General features: G+C 44.0%; 1 protein-coding gene across 1 annotated transcript in view; it reads right to left on the reverse strand.

The window, feature by feature from the left end:
- Window positions 1-12695, reverse strand: part of RIGI (RNA sensor RIG-I) — a 28018-nt gene extending 15323 nt beyond the window's left edge. The window contains exons 1-10 of the mRNA XM_050913347.1: window positions 12576-12695; window positions 12298-12429; window positions 9632-9810; window positions 8119-8269; window positions 6204-6329; window positions 5260-5373; window positions 4114-4267; window positions 2982-3240; window positions 2085-2247; window positions 1595-1696 (exon numbers count right to left, since the gene is read on the reverse strand). Of these exons, the coding sequence (XP_050769304.1) occupies window positions 1595-1696; window positions 2085-2247; window positions 2982-3240; window positions 4114-4267; window positions 5260-5373; window positions 6204-6329; window positions 8119-8269; window positions 9632-9810; window positions 12298-12429; window positions 12576-12681 (1486 nt within the window). The 5' untranslated portion in view covers window positions 12682-12695. The remainder of the gene's footprint in view (window positions 1-1594; window positions 1697-2084; window positions 2248-2981; window positions 3241-4113; window positions 4268-5259; window positions 5374-6203; window positions 6330-8118; window positions 8270-9631; window positions 9811-12297; window positions 12430-12575) is intronic.
- Between the last annotated feature and the right edge of the window lie 7820 nt (window positions 12696-20515).

The following is a 20515-nucleotide window of genomic DNA, read 5'->3' on the forward strand; positions in this document are numbered from 1 at the left end:
AGTCTTTAGCAATAAAATTAGAGCTCACTTATCCTATAAGAAGCCTACAGTATTCAAGAAACTGCATGTGCATTGCTCCTTGAATTACCAGCTACTCAATAGTTAAGTATTCATTTGCTAAACGGTCCATGGTACTTAAATGCATATTATCCAAGGGCCTGTTCTTGAGGAAGAACTAGTCAGTACCTGTTAGTTGAATACAGAGTGCTTCACAAACTTCAGTAATCAGAGGGTCCACAGAAGGGAAGCCAAAGGCATTCATGCAAGAGGAACTGTGATGCAGAAATAAGCTTCAGAAGTGTTTGCTTAATTTAGCGTGCAGTTTGAAAATCCCACTATATTTGTTCTTTGTTGGGATGTCTTGGATTCTGAGTTTGGTTTTTTTGGTTGGGTGGTCTTTTTTTGTTTTGGTGGTTTTTTTTAATTCTCCCTCCCTGCCCCAGAATACAGTTCACTCTCCAATATCGGGAAAGTGGGGGGGAGCGGGGAAAATCTAGAAAGTATAGAACTGAGGTAAACAGGCTTAAGGCACCCTAGTCAGTTTGCAAAAGCACAGACAAAATCCTTTAATTCAGAGCTGGATAGACTAAGGCTGATCCTGAGCATAGCCATCCATAGGTCTCTGCTTTGTACCCCCTGTATCTCTCAAATTTGTTGACAACAGCCACTTACTGTATACCACTTAGGAACTCTGCAAAAGCAGAAAAGATAATTGATGTCTGCAGGGCCGCAGAATTAGGTCTCATGACCATGAAACCTGTTCTCTTCTCACAGCCATGCATCTCCCTCTCTGCAAACCTTCACACCACTGCACCTCCTGCGATGGGAACCCTACAGACAAGTGTGTCCTTTCTTAGGCAGCCATATCCTCTCTCTGGTGGTGTTCATGTTCCACAGATCCTGCTCTGTAAAATTACCTGAAATGCTTTTCGATAGGAAATAATGGAGACCTGGTAAACAGTGGAAATAGGGGTATCCAGAGGTATAAAGAGGACAAAATGCTGAAAAGGTGGTCAGGACACACCTAGAAATAACTCTGAGCGCAATTCAGAGAGGCCAGAGAAAATATGAGAAGTGTCAGAGCAGCAAGAGTGAAAGCAAACTTTTGCTGAAAGGAAGAAATTACAACATTCTGAGTAACACCATAACTGAGACCCTTCTTGTTTTTCTTAACAGAAACAGATTTAGGTATGAAGCATTTGGAGAAATACTTAAATAAAAACATACAGGTATCTCTCATCAATGAAATGGAGGTCATTGCATTTTGGAAGCAAGCCCTTTGGTAATTTTGTTTCAGATTCTTTAAACATTCAAAATGATTTGACAGTGTCAAAAGCACATCATCCTTAGCTGCACGAAACAGGTTGAAATCCAAGAAAAAATATTTATGATTATCAAACTAATCACATATAAGAGGAAAATAGTTGACTCTTCTACCTGTAATCTCTTATTTAGGAAATATTGGTTAAAGGCAAGTAAAAAGGAAGGAGGAGAAAGGAAGTGGAAAAAGAGTGACTGTTCTAGCAGCAATGAGGATTCACACTGATGTAATCAAAGACTGAATCCCAGTTACAGGCATATTACAGTATCTTACCCACTGAGTAAATCTTCCTCATCAATGCCTCTGTCTCAGACATCAGACCTGAGATAATGTCTGCAAAGTGATTCCGAACTCGCATTTTAACCCATCTGACATCTAGAGACAAGAAATGGAAGTCAGTGGCCTGAATAAGTAAAACATTTCCCTGGGCAGCACAGAACAAATTCTTGTCTAGAAGAATGCTACATATGGTGCTCTATGCAATCATAATGATTTTTAAGAAACAGCCCCCAATCTTCACTGGCAGAACTGAATAAAAACCAGAGACTGTGGATCTCAGCAAAGAGAAAATTCGCCTAAATGGGCGCTGCCTTACTGCGGGGCAACAAAGAAGTGCATCCTTAAACTCCTTTCAAGCTAGCAGGAAGCAAAGCTCCAGCTTAGTTTTAAGCTTTTAACTTCACCTGACCAAAGGGGAATTGGATAGCTGCCTTAATTATGGTGCTTTGCATCTCATGGGAAAATAAAAAGGAAGCGTGCTTACGTGTTTCTGGCTTGTTTCTGAATCTCTGCAGATCCTGTTTGTTCTCTCTGACAGTGGATATGGCCTGTATGTCAAGGTAGGAGCAAAGGGTACAGATGTGCTCTATTGTTTCCTTGATGCTCTTGGCATTACCAACTCCAACAGAAGCAGTTAAACCTACAATCTGAGCACACACGTGAATAGCAGTGGTTGCTCCTTTGTCACAAACAAAAAAAACCCCAGGAGACACCGTTACCAATTGCCAAATAGTCACCTTCTTCAAAAACAAGGAAACGAAACAGGCAGCTGAAGTAAACACGAGTGCAAGGACTAAATCTTGAGAGTCAAACCTTGTCCCCACTCGTGCCCCCTCCAAGGCACTCAAGCTCAGAGTATTCAAACTGAAAATAAATTATCCACCCATTTAAATCCATAACCAGCTGTATTTGTCAGTGCTCATCATACACAGAAACAGCAAATCCACCCCCAGAACTGTCTTCCGCATTCATTCAGAGGAGATGTCTTCTCAGCTGGACCAAAACCTCCTGCTAGCGGAGGCAGTGGCTGCATTTTATTGTCGCAGAAGACAGCAACAGACAGGTGACAAGGAGATTACTAAATTCTGGGGCACGTACTTTCTTCCCAGCCCAGCAATCCTGTTTGCTCTCAAGTACTCTGGTCTCTGTCATGCTTGATCAGTCCTTATTGGCAGCTGCAGGGAAGATGTAACATGGGAAAAAAGCCTGGAAGTGTCCAAGAAGAGGGAAAAAGTGTTCCAGATGCTACCATTTCAATCTGCAGCCATTTTAAATGGGAGTTTGAACTGGATTAACACAAAAGGCAAGACTTCAGGCTTTGCTGACAGCACTGCAAAATACTTTTCTTTCATGTTTCCACCACTGACAGGCTGGGCCTTACCTGAGGCAGCTGGTTTGCAGAGGAGTCAAATTTTTGTTCCAGGTATCTGGTCATTAACACATTGTAAGGATGGTTGCCCGTAGTGTTGTGGCACTCATCAAATATCATCAGAGTGAAGATGGAGAGGGAGCTAAGGATGCCTTCCCCGATGCTATTCACAAGAATCTGAGGCGTTAGCACAATGATGTCACTGTCCTGTATAACCTTTTCTACAGAGACATTTGCAACTGTTTCACCACTAATTCCTTGAACGGAATATCTAGGAAGAAGAGGCAAAAGATAGCGTATGAAAAAGGATGTCTTGCAGGGCAAAAAAAGCTAGAAGAATGGACTTTTCAGCAAGCCTGAAGGGTAGTGACTAAGTTCAAAATGTCAAATTGTTGGGGCTGGCAGTTTGACCCACAGAAGCTGAGAAAAAAACTGCTGAAGGTAAAACAACTGGATTTTCAACTCCCATTAACTAAAATATATTATATTTGAGGGGTGATGAATTTGTACATTTAAGCTGCATCTGTCAGTTCACATGTAAGCTGTATTTGGAAATTCTGCCCTTCATCCCTCTTCTGTATACATCTGGCAGCTTGAGACTGTTTTCTGTCCAGCAGCCTCATTTTCCCATAGCTATAAGGATTCATATGTGGATGTTCAGTAATCAGTTCCTTCAAAATCAGAAGCTACAGGATGTCGACACTCCCCTAAGCAATTTTCAGTCCCGTCTGAGAGGTGGATCATCATTTTCTGACTAGAGGTTGAAAAAACAAAGAAGTTTGGGTCCTTTCATTTGGAAAAGAAAGAGAGACTCTGCCATTTGAGAATGGCAAGACGAATCCCGCTGCTGCTGCCTGGAACTGCCTTGTCTTTGGAAGCAGGGCTGAAAGGAGTCTCAAGAGAGAACACACTTCACCCTTTTCCAGAGGCAAGCACAGGTATACTTTGGCCATTTCCATAGATGCTGCACAACCAAACAAAGTCTACCATGGTAACATGCCGTTATTACCACTGGGCATCATCCTTATGTTAACACCAAACACTCTTGTCACCAGTAAACCCATTACATTTTGCCCTAGCCACAGCTGACCTAGAGGGCAGTTTATTTTCTGTGGAGGAAGTCACCAGGTAGAATTACACTTACCCACTTCTTTCAAAATGCTGCTGGAATACAGTTTTCTGTTGTTCATAGACTGGCACTTTGGTTGCAAGAAAGACAACTTTCGCCTTTCGTCCTGAGGGCATGTTTTGGAAATGGTGTTCACAAATCAGAATCGCCACAAAAGTTTTTCCAGATCCTTTAAACAAAGAACATGAAAGGTAAGGCACTAGTATGAAAGGGTGTATTTGTAAGCAGGAGCCTGTCTCGTCTGGATGCCCTGTAACAATGGGGAGCTGACAAGGGCGCTGTTACACTTCCAGACTCTCTGGGGACAGATTTGAACACATGCTTGCTGCTTTCTCAGGTGGGTAATCACCCTTTTCTCTCAGTCTCAGTCTGTAAAGACCATGTAGCAGTCACTGGGAAGGAAAATCCATTTGCAGTTTTATTTGAGTTCTTTGAAATCACTGAGTCTATTTCTGCTCTTAGTATGTGCTCCCACATCAAATCAGACTATGGTACCAGCACCAGGCACTTTCAGCTTTCATCCTTCCCCATGCAGCCTTGCTCGTCTCACATTTCTTTTCCTTCAGCACTTAGGCTCACTGTGAGGCCACCCAGAGCTCTTCTGTGTCCCTGCCTCTGCTGCCGCACCTGCCTTTCCAGGGCCCAGGTGAGAATCAGGCTAGCAATATGGAAAACGTAGGTGGAGAGAAAGAGCTCATTGATCTCTCTTCTGCTGCTGAACTTCAATCGTCTTAATTCAGTCCTGAGCTACTGCAAAAGTTCCCTGTGCTGTTTTGATGTTGTAGGCATTGCAGTACAGAAGACAGGGGAGTCTCAGGGCAACTCATCCTATTTTTCCTTCAACTTGCAAGCCAAATTTCTTAAAGATCTGCAAAGATCAGTGAGTGACTTCAACTCAAAAATCCACACCAGGGATTGAGAAAGCAGAGGTCAGAACACGGAAATCTGAATACAAGCACTGAAGTGCCAAGAGACACGTCTGTCTTGCTCTGTCTCTGTGCTGCCCTTGGTCATTAATTTCAGGTTAGAACTGGATCTACTCCTGCAAGGAAGACTGCTTTTAAATAAACAGCTGGAAAAGTTTGACTCAGCCTTTACCCTTCCCTATCCTTCACAGCCCTCTCCATCAAGAGAATTTTTCTAAGAAACATGTTTTCTTACCTGTGGGTGCACATATCAATGTGTTTTTCCCATTGATAGCAGGCTGCGCAAGTTCAGTCTGGTAGCTCCGAATCTTCTTTGGTTCATAAACAGGTGAAGACTGATAGATCCCTTCTAGGGGAGAACCATGTTTTTGTCACGAGTGTTGCAACAGAAATGCATAAAATATATTGTGCCCCACACAGTTGCTATCTAAAATGACAGAGGTAGAGTCCTTGCAGTCTACACAGAGCATTATCTGGCAGACAAGCCTTTTAACAGGACATACGCACCAGACAAGAATTTTGTGTATGTTTGATGGCATACTTCTGTTACCGCTCGACTGTGCTTCCTAAAATGATCTCATTTCAAGGTCTTGGCTGACAGCTCTCACCTCAACTGGTCTTTTTTCAACTCAGAAAGAAAACACAAGGGCTTATTTTCCCCATATATATGCACAGTATTCCTTTTAGTCTTCTGCTCTACAGACTTTTGAGGTTAATACTCTCTTAAATTGTGGTCTTGTCAGAGGGTTTGCACTTACGGAACAGGAACTAGAAACCACCGATGGAGCAAAATTTGCCATACGAGACATGACAGCCACTGCCCAGATCCTTTGCAGCCACATCCAGCTCTCTAAACTGGTTAATATCAGGTGTGGTGTGAATTAGTTATATCAGAGAAGAGATGCATCAACAACTGTCTGGTGTTTGGAGACCTTTTTGATAATGTGCTGACAGAACAGCTTTGCACTAGAAATGAGGTAAATGAGGGGCAACCCCTAATGTGTGCAATGCCCAGCACGAGATCCTTTAAATATTAAAACAGAAGACAGCTAAATCAAGTCAGAGATTTGTACTAGTTCCTCAGTACATTCCCTTGTGACACACCGCATCTGCATCCTTCAGTACTCTAAGGAAATGGAGAATTCCAGCCACAAACTGTTTTAATTTGCTAAGCCTTACCTGAATCTGAACAGAGATTTTCACTGAGATTATTATCACATTCTGCTTCTTCAGAAAATGTCATCGTGGTTTCAAAGCTGTTCTCAAAGGCATCTGTCATTTCCCCATCAACATCTTTGCCATTATCTGTACAACCACAAAAAAAGACATGTTATTGATCCTTTTCATTTTAAAATGTTGTATTTGCTGGGATGACAAGGTGAAGAAGTTGGTTGCTAGCATGGAAAGACTACATAAAATGATGCTGCGTCCAGGCTCCCTTTCAAGTAAGATGGATAGCACGGAGAGTCTTGGGTTTAGAAGACCCACATACTCAACGCACATTTATCTATCCCTTAAAAATCAAGGGAGATAATAGATTGGGAGGAAAGTTATATCCCTGTGTTTAGTGACAAGATTACAGATTTAACACGGACATTAACCACAAGCATGAAAAATACTTAGGAGTTCAAAGAAGCCTTGTAAATTCAAGATTTTGTTCTCCCTTTTCCCCCACCTTCTGGAAGGACCTAGAAATTGTAAGACTATCTCCATCCTTTATCTTACATGATAATCAAAAGAAGTTCCAAAGATGCTTGCTAAAATTTTCTTTGGCCTCATAATTATTACCTTCTCAAAGAACTGTCACTGGGCTTTGCATGGAGTCTCACTGCAAACAGAACACATGATCTCAAAGCGCTGCTTTTGGAGAGGGAGAAAGAGCACATTTGCATCCTAATCCAGCTCCAGAAAGCACACAGTATCTGCAATTAGCTTCTACTAGCAACTTGTCTTAACTGCTAGCATTAAAATGCTTCCAATATGGACAACGTTTCTTCAGCAGGCTGACTTTGGCTTTATTAGGTTGGATGTTAGCAGAAGCTGCGCCAAAAGACAGTGATACCTTTAACTTATGCAATACAACTGTTAACCAAATAATAGTATAGCCATCAGCTACATAAAATAATATCTATATACATAAGTATTATTCTTATATATTATTTTTATATAATTATTTATAAATTAACTATGTATATAATTTATATATATAATAATTAAATCTCCAGATAAGAAATTACACACATTTGACTACAGCAGTAAAAACATTTCAAAATAAGAAATAGTGTTTAAGAAGCCACTTAAAAGTAGCTTGTCCCAGTTGCTAATTAAAAACAATTCAAACAATCACTTATGGTTTAGAAGAAAGCAAATGTAGATATAAAGAAATACAGTCCAATTTATTTAAAATCACTTGTCTTTCTTAATTATTTTGTAGTGAAATACTGCATTCCGCTCGAAATTCTCCCATGCTGCAGGGTACTCGTATAGGTATTTTTCAAGTGGGGAAAGGTAAATTCAATGACAAAAGCAAAATCTCATTAGGGGAAATTCTGCATTATTACAAAATATGAACATAGTCACTTGGTAAATGCTGCTTATCGATTTCTCAAAGAAAAAAGTATATGATCTGCTCTGTGGATCATAGAAGTGTATCACTTTCTAGAATATCAAATTACTAATCATATTTTATCAGAAAATATTGCATCTATCACAACTCAAGCAACCAAAAAGATGGCAAAAGGTCAATTACAGTAGAAGGGAGGGAAGAAGATAAACATTTTGTTAGTTTTGTACCTTCAGAGCTTTGTATGCTGTCCAATTCTCTTTACCACAAAAAGGCACCATTCATAACCATATGGGAGAAAAAATACTCAAAAAATAATTTCTGACTGTTTGTAGGGTAGTACCTGTATTTCATTTTATATAAAAGACATTTTAAATTAAAAAAAAAAAGGGGGGGGGGATATTTTTAAACAACAATGAGCAATGCAGTCTGATGGTATCCTTTTAAATCGGTCTTATTCTCCTGAAAAAAAAAATTACTGTCTGGTACAAGAATAGGAAAAGAGCATCATAAAAACAATTTGCAGTTTACCTTCTCTCATATCCCACAGTTCACTTGCATTGTAATATCCTGCATTATGTAGTGCCAGCTGAAGGCTTTTCGGCCAGTTTTCCTTATCCGATCGACAGAGGCATTCAATGAGTTTAGTTATCCCGGCTGCTTTGCTTCTGTATTCGCTAATCTGCACACACAACAAACAAGCTGCTGTAGCTTCTGAGTGACCAAAACCACTGTTCTTTGATTGATATTTTGATTTGTTTTGTTTGATGTTCAGTTGAAAATTGCATTTCCTTCTCACAGAATAAAAGGTTTCCAATAAAATTCAGTCATTTACCTACTACTACTGCTGCAATTCTGCCAGCCTAGGCATACACTAAACTTAGCTGGACTACATCAACAGGTAGGCTATTTGCTTAAATATTCACAAGGTCTGAAACATCACAGAGCTGTTCTGTGAATTTTCATCTGGAAAGGTCCTTGTGATAAGCCATATCTGCCATAAACCTCTGAGGCTGGACTGATTGAAAAATGTTCCAGAGTAGGAAAATGCAAAAGTACACAATTTATGGCAGGCCTGATGTTTGGTCAGATGCAATAGCTTTCCAAATGTTATGTATCTCCATAAAGAAATACTGCTTTAAAAATAAAGGAGCTGCAAACAGTCCTTCTCAGGAGTCACAAGAAGCGAGAACACCTAACAGACAACTCCTTTACACAGCATCAGTAACTTATTAACCAGTCATAAATGATGAGTGATTGGTAATATCACTTGTTACCAGTCATCGATAATGACACTGAGCTAGAACTGGGTAACAATACAACAGCTTTATATCCAACAGCAATGAAAATTGTCACAAAGTTGTCAACTTCTGTGACACAGCATTTAGCTAATGACTTCAGACCAGAAGTTTCATTTCACCCTATGACCATCCTTTTGGGTGCTGACAAAACTCAGAGCCACACAAAGTTTCTAGGGGTTGCCACAGTTAAGGTAACAGACTATGTCAAATCCCGTGACAAGCAGGAATCAATTTAGGCAACATCTAAATGCCACTTTGCCTACTTTCATCTGTGTTTTTAGAAGCATTAATGCAGCATGAATGCTCCAGAAAGGGGTCTATTTCAAAGGCATAGCAAGGCACCCATTTCACTGTAACGTGGCACCTTCCAGAGCCCCTGAGGTCTCTTCATGGGAGTCTGGACTCCGCAAAGGCATACAGCTGAGCACTGTCAATGCCAAAGCCACCCCATCCTGCTTCCCTGCCTGCAACCCTTTCGCATGCCAACCTTATCCACCGAGCCAGACAGGTGAAGAACAAGACATGCAGGTGTCGCAGACAGCGCTGCTGTGGGAAGCTGCAGCCACACAGCAAAGCCTCCTCTAAGCAGAAGAAAGTCAAGTCCCTGCCCAGGGAGCCGTGGCTGGCCATCCTCCTCACTCAGCAGCCTGATGGATGGGCGCCAATTCATCCTGCAAGTGAGGCAGCCAGCACTTCCCTGCAGCAAAACTAGGCAAATACCAGGATTTTACCATTAACTGTACCTGCAGGATCTCATCACACTCCCTTTCTATCAGGCACGTGTTTATGTAAGGCATGAGTGCTACGGGATCAATTTCTAGCATTGTTGCTTCTATGCGCTTCAACAGCTGTCTATGTAACTCCAGTTTTTCCAGTTTGCTGAAGTCCCAGTTTTCAATTGCTTCTGCCAGTCCAGTGTAACCTTTCAGAAAAAGAGACAAATTGTTACTATGAATTCTATCTCTAGCTAGTATGGGTAGGAATAAGCTGAAAAAACACTTTCTCAGCCACACTGGAGAAATTAAAATTATTTTGGCCTGTAACTGACAAAAATCTAGGTGAACCACAAACAATTTTTACAGATTGAGTGTTTTCCTTTACAGCACTTGTATGTATAACATGAAAAACCCTATGCTAAAAGAGCAGTAACACTTGCAAAGAGGAAAAAGAGCTACACAATGTCACAGCTCGCATCACCCAAGCAACTGTAACAACCCCCTTCCTTTCATCCATACAGTCCTTGGATCCTTGCAGTCCAGGATACTCTTCCACAGGATTTCCCAGAGCACAGGACACTACTCAGAATCACAAACACTTTTGGTCCCCTTTGCTTTTATTTACCAGCCCTTTATCTTTTAGTCCTGTCCTTGGCTCCACCCTCCTCCAAAAATCCTTATCATATGGGATGCAAGTCAGTCCCTGACTGAAAGCAATGCAGACACCTGCAGCCTTGACAGTCAGCAAACAGCTGAAAATACTGTCCTGGAAAAGGCAGTGGCAGGAAATCATATTCAGAGGAATTGTGTGATTTGCTGTGTAGGCTCCAGAGGTGGAACAAAGCAGGTCAGGGTCCCAGAGGAACTGCTGGCAAACAGAAGGAATTTGCCCAGCTTTTTATTTTCTTTTGGAGGAGCAGGAGAGCGGTGTGGATACTTACCACCACAATGTCTTTAATCTAATTATCACCTATCTCTGCATCTGCCAAATACAAGAATCATGCTAAATTCTAGTCTCAGGCCCAATTAATAAGTACTTGGGATAGCACTTGGAGTCAGCAGGTTAACTTTTTCAGTTTTCTGCTGAAGATACACCAAACTGAACGCTATCAACATGTTCAAAGAAGATATTTTTTGCAATTCAGAAATTAGGACTATCGCAGGCTGGGAAAAAGTTGCTCTGGACCTAGTATTTGCTTTAAGGAGAGAGTGGGCTACATCCAAGCGATAAGAAATTTTGTAATAATTGCTCACTGAGATACTATAACTATCCACAGTTAACAGTGAGTAAATGAAAACAAAAGTGGCTTATGGCATGAGATTTTGGGGTTTGAGAAATCTAATAAATCACCAACAAGAATCTATGATAGAACCTACATGTACAGAGGAAAGCTGGCAAATCCTGATAATTTTACACCTTCACAGTCTCTTCCTTGGAAAGGAAATTGCATTAAGACCTCACACATCAAGCAGTCATAGCTACTGAGGAACAATCCTCATTTATAAACTATTAATGGTTACTTACTTCTTGAAACATAAGACTTTTAAGACCCCTGAATAATTTTTAAAAATCAGTTCCTAATTTAAGACTCTGTCCTTGAATGAAGTTATCCCATGCTACCAGTTAGCCCCCACGCACATCCCGAAGCCCATTTAGCTTTCTCTTTCAGAGGATTTAGCTTCTTTTAATTATATTTGGTGAGAACAAAGGCTGTCTGTCCTGGTTAGAATGGTATAGAATAAGGGGTAGATATTGTCCTGATTTTGGCTGGGACAGAGTTAATTTTCTTCTTAATAGCTGGTACAGTGCTGTGGTTTGGATTTAGTGTGAGAACAATGTTGATAACACTCTGATGTTCTAGTTGTTGCTAGGCAGAGCTTATCTTAAGCCAAGGACTTTTCAGTTTCCCATGCTCTGCCAGCAAGCAGGTGTGCAAAAGCTGGGAGGGAGCAGAGCCGGGGCAGCTGACCTGAACTAGCCAAAGGGATATTCCATACCATAGAATGTCATGCCCAGTATATAAACGGGGGGAGCTCGCCAGGATGGGCAGATCGCTGCTCGGGCATCAGTCAGCGGGTGGTGAGCAATTGCATTGTGCATCACCTGTCTTTTCTTGGGTTTTCTCTCTCTTTTTTGTTATATTCCTTTTAATGACAATTATTATTATATTATTGTTATTCTTAGTAGTATATTTTATTTTACTTTAGTTATTAAACTGTTCTTATCTCAACCCACGAGTTTTACTTTTTTTTCCCCGATCCTCCTCCCCATCCCACTGGGAGGAGGGAGCGGCTGCGTGGTGCTTAGTTGCTGCCTGGGGTTAAACCACGACACTGTCTTATTTCTTTAAACGCTCTGAGACAGACAAGTCTCCTGTCAATGAGGCTTTATTCTGCATCCCTTCATCTTTCATTGACTTTCTCCATAATCGAAACTGTTCCAGCTGCTTCTCAGATGGGTGTTTCCCCGTGCCTTCGGAGAGTTTTATTTCCAACCTCTGCCAGCCTATTGTTTCCTACCGCATCTCATCTGATGTGACAAGACCCGACAGCAGCAGCCCAAGGATAACGGAGCGACCCTCCGCGTCCCGGGTGCACCGGGCTGGTCTGCCCAGCTGAACGCGGGCGGCGGCTGCGGCTCTGGCCGGGAAAGGGAGAAGCAGAGGAAACCACGCTTGCGAGTGGGAACCGACCTGCTGCAACCAGGGCGTCCAGGAAGCCCCGGAGCCAGCCCTCCGCCTCCAGCTGCAGAATGGCATCCAGAAACAGCGCGGCGGCCGCCGTCACCCCCTTCTCCTCCTCCTTTCGGACTCTCTCCTTCACCTCTAGGAAAAACCCGAAGCAGGCAAAGAGTGAGGGAGGGGACCAGAGGTGGCGGCAGGGAGAGGAGAGCTCCCCGCCCCCGCCGGCGGCAGGAAGGGTGCAGGCGCCGGGCAGCGCCGGGGGAAGCAAGCCGCGGCCAGCCCCTCACCGTCGGACAGCCAGTCCGCCATGTTGCTCAGGATGTAGACGGGGTTCAGGCTCTTCTCGATGTACCGCCTGTAGCACTGCAGGCTCCTCTTCTCCTCCGCGGTCATGGCAAGGCCGGCTTCGCACCGCGGGGGGCGGTGGCACTGCTCCCGGTCCCGGTCCCGGTCCCGGTCCCGGTCTCGGTCCCGGCTCCGGCTGCGTGCGAGGCGGTGGGGGCGCGGAGCCCGCCTCCTGCCCTGGCACCGGGAGAGCCGGCGGGGAGCGAGAGGCAGCCCCCCCCACCCCCCCCGGGCAGGGAGCGGACGGGAAAAAGAAACTTCAGGCCAGCGACAGAATGGAAACCGAAAGCGGCCCCGGCGGAGGGGTCGGGCCGCTGGCGGAGGCACTGCGCTGCTTTCCGCTGGCGTCTGCCCTTAGCAAAAGAAAAAGGGGAAAAAAACCCCAAAAAAGCAAGCATATACGCATGCACACGGTTGGAAAGCCCGTGACCAGCCGCTTGCGGCTGTCACGGTGAGGGAGAGCACAGTGAGGTAATAGGAATAAAGGCATCGCTCTACCCCCTCTTCCCTTTTGCCCCCAGAAAACCATGAACTGGTTTTTATGGGCTGTATCCTGGTTTTTAAAAGACTGAAAAATAATTTCCTACAGCAAAGCAAGACCCCTGCATGCTCTGAGCAAGTGCTTGGGAGTGTCAAAAAGATAAGGCCTAACTGCCCTGTAGCAGGGAAATGAGCATCAAAGGATAAGGCTTACAAAGGGGGCCAGCAGGTTGCAGAGCTGAAAGCACCCACAGTTCAGAAGTGCTGCTAAACATGACAACTCCATATGCAAACCTCCCTCTAACCATTAATGTATAGAGTGGATGTATCCAGCTGCTTGCAGCTTCATAAATCTCATATTCAAGTAGACGACTGACAGGTACTGGCCCAATACAAGATATCTGCTTTCTAAAGCTATGGCAAACACAAGACCACTGAGTGATGGGTTTGCACTGGACGGATGTGGGGGGAGAGGCAGAAGGAAGCACTACCATTGGCATCACATTTTCTACTCTCTTCTAGTCCATCTTTACTCTCAAGTATTTAATATTCTTTCTTTTCTTTCTCTTGAGTCTTCTTTTCTGTCTATTCCACCCAGTCCTAAAGGGATTATAGGAAATCTTGTTTGAAACATCCCCTGTGCCACCATGATGTAGTATCATTGGCTGTTGTCCTCTCAAAGGATGGACAATGGCCCTAGGATAGCAAAGACTTGCATTTGGACTTTTAGTATTAACCCTACGCAGTGAAACGGACCAGAGAAATGTCACACTCAGCTGAAGGTTATCTACCCCTCGCTGGGGAAATGTCAAAAAACTGGGAGAGGACAGCTTCTACGGTGAGAAAAAGACAGGTGAATAAGCCCTAAATGGCAGCATCAGTCACCTCTCCATTCTTTGTACATCCCTCCTGTGTCTCCCTCCTGTGCTGTGAACAAAGCAGGAGCTCCCAGACCTCTCTGTGCCTGAGCTCAGCTTCCACACAAAGGCACATCAGTCCTCAATTACAGGAGAACAGAAATAACAACTGGTGAGTTTAATATTAAAATGAGCAAACAGGTGGGTTAAATTTTTCCCCTTGATCATGCCTTGTGCCCTGCCAGGGGAGCCCAGATTTTCTAGAACCGAGAACTCAAACCTTCTCCTCCAAAACCCCCCAAATTATTTTTCTCCCTCCAACCACCTGCAGGGCCAGTATTTCCAGGTGAGACCCAGGCCACCCTGCCCCTTACCTCTGTGCCTACCCCCAAGTGCCACATCCGCATCTCAAGAGCACATAAATGGTTCAAAATAAATAAATCGTATACACAGTTACGGAATTGGTCCAGTAATGAGTCTGGGAATCTCGTCTGACATTATACCTTCCAGCTTCTTATTTGGTATGGGAAGGAAGAATACTGACTGTTCCTGTTCACCTCTATAAAATCAGTGAAATTCATTAATTTGCAGCCTAATGATGTGGCAAACAGACTGCTTTGACTTCTCAGGGATCACTTTTGGTTTTGTTTTTGTTTATCCAGTCTGCTGCAGTAAGAAGATCCCTTAGGGCTTAATTTCCTTGTGTGTAACAGAGTTGGAAGTGTCAGCCTTCAGGCTAGTCACCCAGCTCACCCTGCAGAGTGCAGCTATCGGATGGGTCAGTAACAGACATAGCAGAGAGCATTTCCTGCTCAGCAGCTGAATTCACAAGTGCCTGTCACAGCTTTCACTCTACCAGTCACAAGTGATTTTAGCACTCAAGCTCCGTCTAGCACAGAGAGAGTGTGTTCAGGGGCTCAAAAATCGGTGTTGCAACTGGGTAGGAAACACCCTGTCGTGCTTTATCTGAGAGCACGAGGGAAACAAGCTCCTTCCCTGTGCTTCTCCAGCCTTGCAGATTGACGCACTGCTCTTAAACAAAGCTGGCACAGGGAAAAAACACCTGCGTACAGGAGGTGGGATGGCACCTATGGAGCCGGGTGGCTCCAGGCTGGGTCCTGCAGAGAGTGGGGACCAGTTCCACCAGGCTGGAGATGTGCTTGGTGAGAGCAGGCGGCTCTCCCAGGCTTGTGTCTGCCTTTATGTATGCAGGGTGGTGGTGCAGTAAGCCAGGCTGCGACCTGTTGAACCTCTTATGCTCATGTCCGTGGTGGCTGTTTTATGCTGCTCTCGCACTCGGTATCTGGGTGCTGCTGCGCAAGCCGTGGGTTGCGGTGGCTAGGAGGGTGCTGCATTGTGTCATGTGAGACCAAGCTGCGGTGCTGGGAATGCCTAACCGGCTCATGCTGCTGCAAATCATGGTGCTGAGCAGTTTCGTGGAGATCTTTCTAGGCCAGGCTGTAGGAAAAGTGTTAGTTTTTCCCTCTGAAACTCTTGTGGTGCTTGGAAGGATCCCCAGGTGACCCACCAAATCCTGCTTTAGAGTGCAGTCCAGCAGCTGATGGGCGAAGCACCACAGGTGGTCTTGAGGCCAATGGCCAGCCTTAGCCCAAAGTTAAACTGATGGGAGCACAAGGAAAGAAACTACCAGGCGTGGCAAACAGGTGATGAAAAAGTGTTTGGCCAACCCTGACCTGCCCCTGGAGTAGTGTGGTGGGTTGACCCTGGCTGGATGCCAGGTGCCCACCAAAGCCGCTCTATCACTCCCCTCCTCAGCTGGACAGCAGAGAGAAAATGAAACGAAAGGCTCGTGGGTCGAGCTAAGGACAGGGAGATCACTCAGCAGTTACCGTCACGGGCAAAACAGACTCGACTTGGGGAAAAATTAGTTTAATTTATTACTAGTCAAATCAGAGCAGGATAATGAGAAATAAAACCAAATCTTAAAACACCTTCCCCCCACCCCTCCCTTCTTCCCAGGCTTAACTTTACTCCTGATTTTCTCTACCTCCTCCCCCCGAGCGGCGCAGGGGGACAGGGAATGGGGGTTGCGGTCAGTTCATCACACGTTGTTTCTGCCGCTCCTTCCTCCTCAGGGGGAGAACTCCTCACTCTCTTCCCCTGCTCCAGCATGGGGTCCCTCCCATGGGAGACAGTCCTCCATGAACTTCTCCAACGTGAGTCCTTCCCATGGGCTACAGTTCTTCACAAACTGCTCCAGCGTGGGTCCCTTCCACGGGGTGCAGTCCTTCAGGAACAGACTGCTCCAGTGTGGGTCCCCCACGGGGTCACAAGCCCTGCCAGCAAACCTGCTCCAGCGTGGGCTCCTCTCTCCATGCGGCCACAGGTCCTGCCAGGAGCCTGCTCCAGCACGGGCTTCCCACGGGGTCACAGCATCCTTCGGGCATCCACCTGTTCTAGTGTGGGGTCCTCCATGGGCTGCAGGTGGATATCTGCTCCACCATGGACCTCCATGGGCTGCAGGGGGACAGCCTGCCTCACCATGGTCTTCCCCACGGGCTGCAGGGGAATCTCTCTGCTCCGGCTCCTGGAGCACCTCCTGCCCCTCCTTCTTCACTGACCTTGGTGCCTGCGGAGTTGTTTCTCTCACATATTCTTACTCCTCTCTCCCTGGCTGCAACTGCAACTCCCCTGTAACTTCTTTTGCCTTTCTTAAATACATTATCCCAGAGGTGCTACCACTGTTGCTGATGGGCTCGGCCTTGGCCAGCGGCGGGTCCGTCTTGGAACCCGCTGGCATTAACTTTGTCGGACATAGGGGAAGCTTCTAGCAGCTTCTCACAGAAGCCACCCCTGTAGCCCCCCCCCCGCTACCAAAACCTTGCCACACAAACCCCATACAAGTAGTAAGGCAGCAATGGGAGAAACTACCAGAGAAAAGGTGTGGAAGGAGTCTATTGGGGAACCTGAGGGTGACAAATGACAGAAGATGTTGACGGGGGGAAATGCTGATTTACTGGTGTTGCTGAGCATGGGTGTAGAGTCAGCAAATAAGGGTGCTGAGTCAGCAGGAAGAGGGCAAATGAGGAAAACATGAATGGGGCAGGTTGTTTATTTCAGAGGGAAAAAGTGGGGGAAAGGGAATGTCAGGCCAATGACCTTTACTGGGTCGACTGATCATGTAAGGCCAGTTGCTGTAGGGACCTACGGGGGGGGTGGGGGTGCGGGTGTGGCGTGGGTGTATATGGTGTGTGGGTGTGTACACGATGGTCTTCAGCCCAGCCACAGGTGCCCATGTTTAACTACATTTCTGAATCCTGGTGGTTCGTAAAACATCTAGAAAATTAAGTAAAGACATCTACTGAATCATCTTAGAAAGTTTTCACCAAAAGATCACCCCTCATCCCTAAAGCATACTCAAGCCTTCCACTGCAAATAAATTGCTCCATACTTCAGTAAAATGAAATAATTTTTAAAAATGCAATTTAGCAAGTACTGTTAAATATAATCTTTTTCATAACCCGTTAATGCTTTCCTTTTGCTTGACTGAGTTCTCTGAGCACTTACAAAATTCCCGACGGTTGGCGGAGACACTAACTGGCCAACTGTTAAAAACAAACAAAATAAGCGCTGGTGTTTATGGAAGCTTTTTAAATACTCACACATACACACCCACACTTTTTCCTCTATTTGGAACAACAAAAGCAGCTTGAAAGTGCAGTGACTACTGAATGCTTGACAGCCCTAAGGAGGACATAGCTTTGTGTCTCCAGTCTTGTAACAGCTTATGAGCACACAACTTAGCTCACAGAAATGCTTCCACCAAAGAGGATGACTTAACATGCCCAAAACAAAGTATTCACATGACACATGTCGAAGCACCCAACCTAACAGGCATTTTCACTAGCTACAGGGATCTCACCCAAGAGCCTCAGTTCAACTGTATATTATGGAGAAAAAGGAAAAGGCAGCAGACACAAATCTTTTGCGTCAACCTTGTTTGCTGATAATTGCGCTCCTTGACACACGTTTTCATATGTAGTACAAATAGTCACAACTGGGAACTCCATAACTTAATCATGGAAGAAAAATTTCGAGTACCGGTGTAGAAGAAACATCTGCTCTGCAGCTAAAATAATCATTACAAACCAACATACCTAGTTGCGGTGAACCGGAATGGGCAGGTGATGGCGCTCACATTCTGTAGGTCTTTCCAAGGTATGACTCCAGTCTGGCGCACAACACGAAGTCTATAAAGAGAAATGCTTTAAAATATTGTACTGGCTAATGTTATTTAATAGGCAGGAAAAAAGCCTAAAGCAGACCTCAAAGTACGACTTCTAAGCAAACCCAATATCATGGCTGTTCTTCAGAAACTGAGATTTCTGCTGAATATCTACTGCATATCTCCTAGGCGTCAGATACTGAGTATTCTTGCTCAGCACTCCAGTCAGCCCTTCCCAGGACTTGTCTGAAGCAGCCACTTTCATAGTTAATGCTTTCCTGACATCCTTTTTCCTCCAGATAACCTTGGTAAAGTTCCATTGACTTATCAGAGGTGAGGGCCTGCCCCATAATATTTAGAACCTTGTCTTTTCTCATTGGAATTGAGGTCAGAATCAGGCCTGAAATCAGAATAGTTGGGGGTTTTTTCCCAACTAACCCTTAGACAGCAATAAAACCCTGATGAAACTCACTAATACATTGTGATTGTGGTCAATACAAACCTTAATAAAGGATGGGAAGAAGAATTAAATATTGAATCAGAGAGAAATACTGGTAACATCTTCCCTTTGTAGATAAAATATGACAAGTTTGTGGTTGTATACAAGGAAACTTGCAACCCAAGACACAGTTCAGTACTAGAAGGTGTTAAGTAAGTTCTGCAAGTCTTTTCCACACTGCTCAAAATGGGAAAAAAAATCCACCTTGATTTATTAATTTCTAAATCAATTGGTTTTGAATAATGAAGGAAATGGTTCTGTTTAGAAATGGATGTATTCTCTGAGTAAAAAAAGTACTTAAAGTGTCATGAAGGAATTCATTACTTGGTAATATGACTTAGACAGTTTCATACATTTGAAAAAGCTAAAAATCTTAATAGAGAGGCCATACTAGGAGCCCACAGCAGAAACGAGAAATAAAATGCCATCTTCTAAATTAGAAACTTTGAAATGTCATTCTGATACTTCAAATTTGACAAGCTAAACAGAATCTGGATCCTGATGTTCAGAAAATACATCATCACAGCTTTGTGAAATCTCTTGTAACAGACATCCAAATCATGGCAGCCAGCCTTCCTAATGCCTTCTCCAAATCTTCACTCCTGTTTCTCAGCCTTGAGGTTAGCTGCATCTCCCCTTCTCAGCCCCTCAGATTGTACCTGTAGATTTTTAAAAGACAGCACACCACTGAAAAATGGAAACTCAGGTTTTCAGTGTGTTTGTTTGGAGTGACAACATTTAAAGAAATACATGGGGATTTTTAGCTTGTCATTAAAACTGAATTAAAGTGAGGATTTGAGGAACTGGTGTGAACTAGGTTAACTTAGTTCGACTTAGCGAACAAAAGTGTTTGAATAAAACTGAAGAAAACGTTGATAGGAGTCTCTGAAATCTAGCCTGAAAATTAATCCGGCTCTGCCTGAATCATTTGAAGAGAACTGGATTTTAATAGGTGAACTGTTCAGCTTTTTAAAATGAAACTGGCTTGACCTAGTACTTAAAATCTCTGTTGATCAGTAATGAAGATGATGACAAAAATATTCTAATATGCAACTATGGAACGCACCAAGGGAAAAAAGGGCCAGGGAAAAAAACCAACACTACAGACACAGATTAGAAAAGATCAAAATCTATTAAAAAAGCATACTAAAACTTGCTGATTTCTGGTGGGAAAATAGACTGTGCTTTCTTGCTTTCTAATACCGTAGGTAAACTAAGTATTTAAAAATGCCACTATTCAAAAGACTATTAATCTGAAATGTTTGAGCTTCAGGGTGGGAAGTAGGAATTTTACATGTTCTGCAGCTCAGCACTTGCCTGCAGATGCTTATCACTTGTTTAATCATCACACCTCAAATGTGCCATCATCATTTGGATTCCAGCTTTTTGCATCAACCGACTACCTGCTCAGGAAAGCTCTGGCTTTGCTCCAGTGAAGTCCCTGTTTACTTCAGTGTCGGTGATGACAGCAGCCCCTGCAGAGAGTGCCCAGAGTCCTTGCCCATCCTCAGCTGACAGGGGCAATCATTCCTCTGGTTTTGTAAATCCAAGGGAAGAAAACACCTGATCAGCGATGGAAATATGCTGTTGGAAGGAAGAAATTCCTCCTCCAGCTCTGTGTCCTGCCAGCAGAAGATCATTCATATGAACAATGCATGAGGCAGTTGGAGAAAAGCAGCTCTTTTAAAGCTTGCAGTATAAGAAAATTATTTTCTTACTGAGCAGTGAAAGTAGAAACCACTTTTCTTTGTTGGAATACAAATACACTCATACACAGAGAAATATGCTTCTTTTAAAGGCTCCTTATATTTAAATCTCCATAACCAGGGAGCAGCCACTATAGCTGTATGGCAACAGTGC

Source organism: Gymnogyps californianus, chromosome Z, assembly GCF_018139145.2.
Source record: "Gymnogyps californianus isolate 813 chromosome Z, ASM1813914v2, whole genome shotgun sequence".
NCBI lineage: Eukaryota > Metazoa > Chordata > Aves > Accipitriformes > Cathartidae > Gymnogyps > Gymnogyps californianus.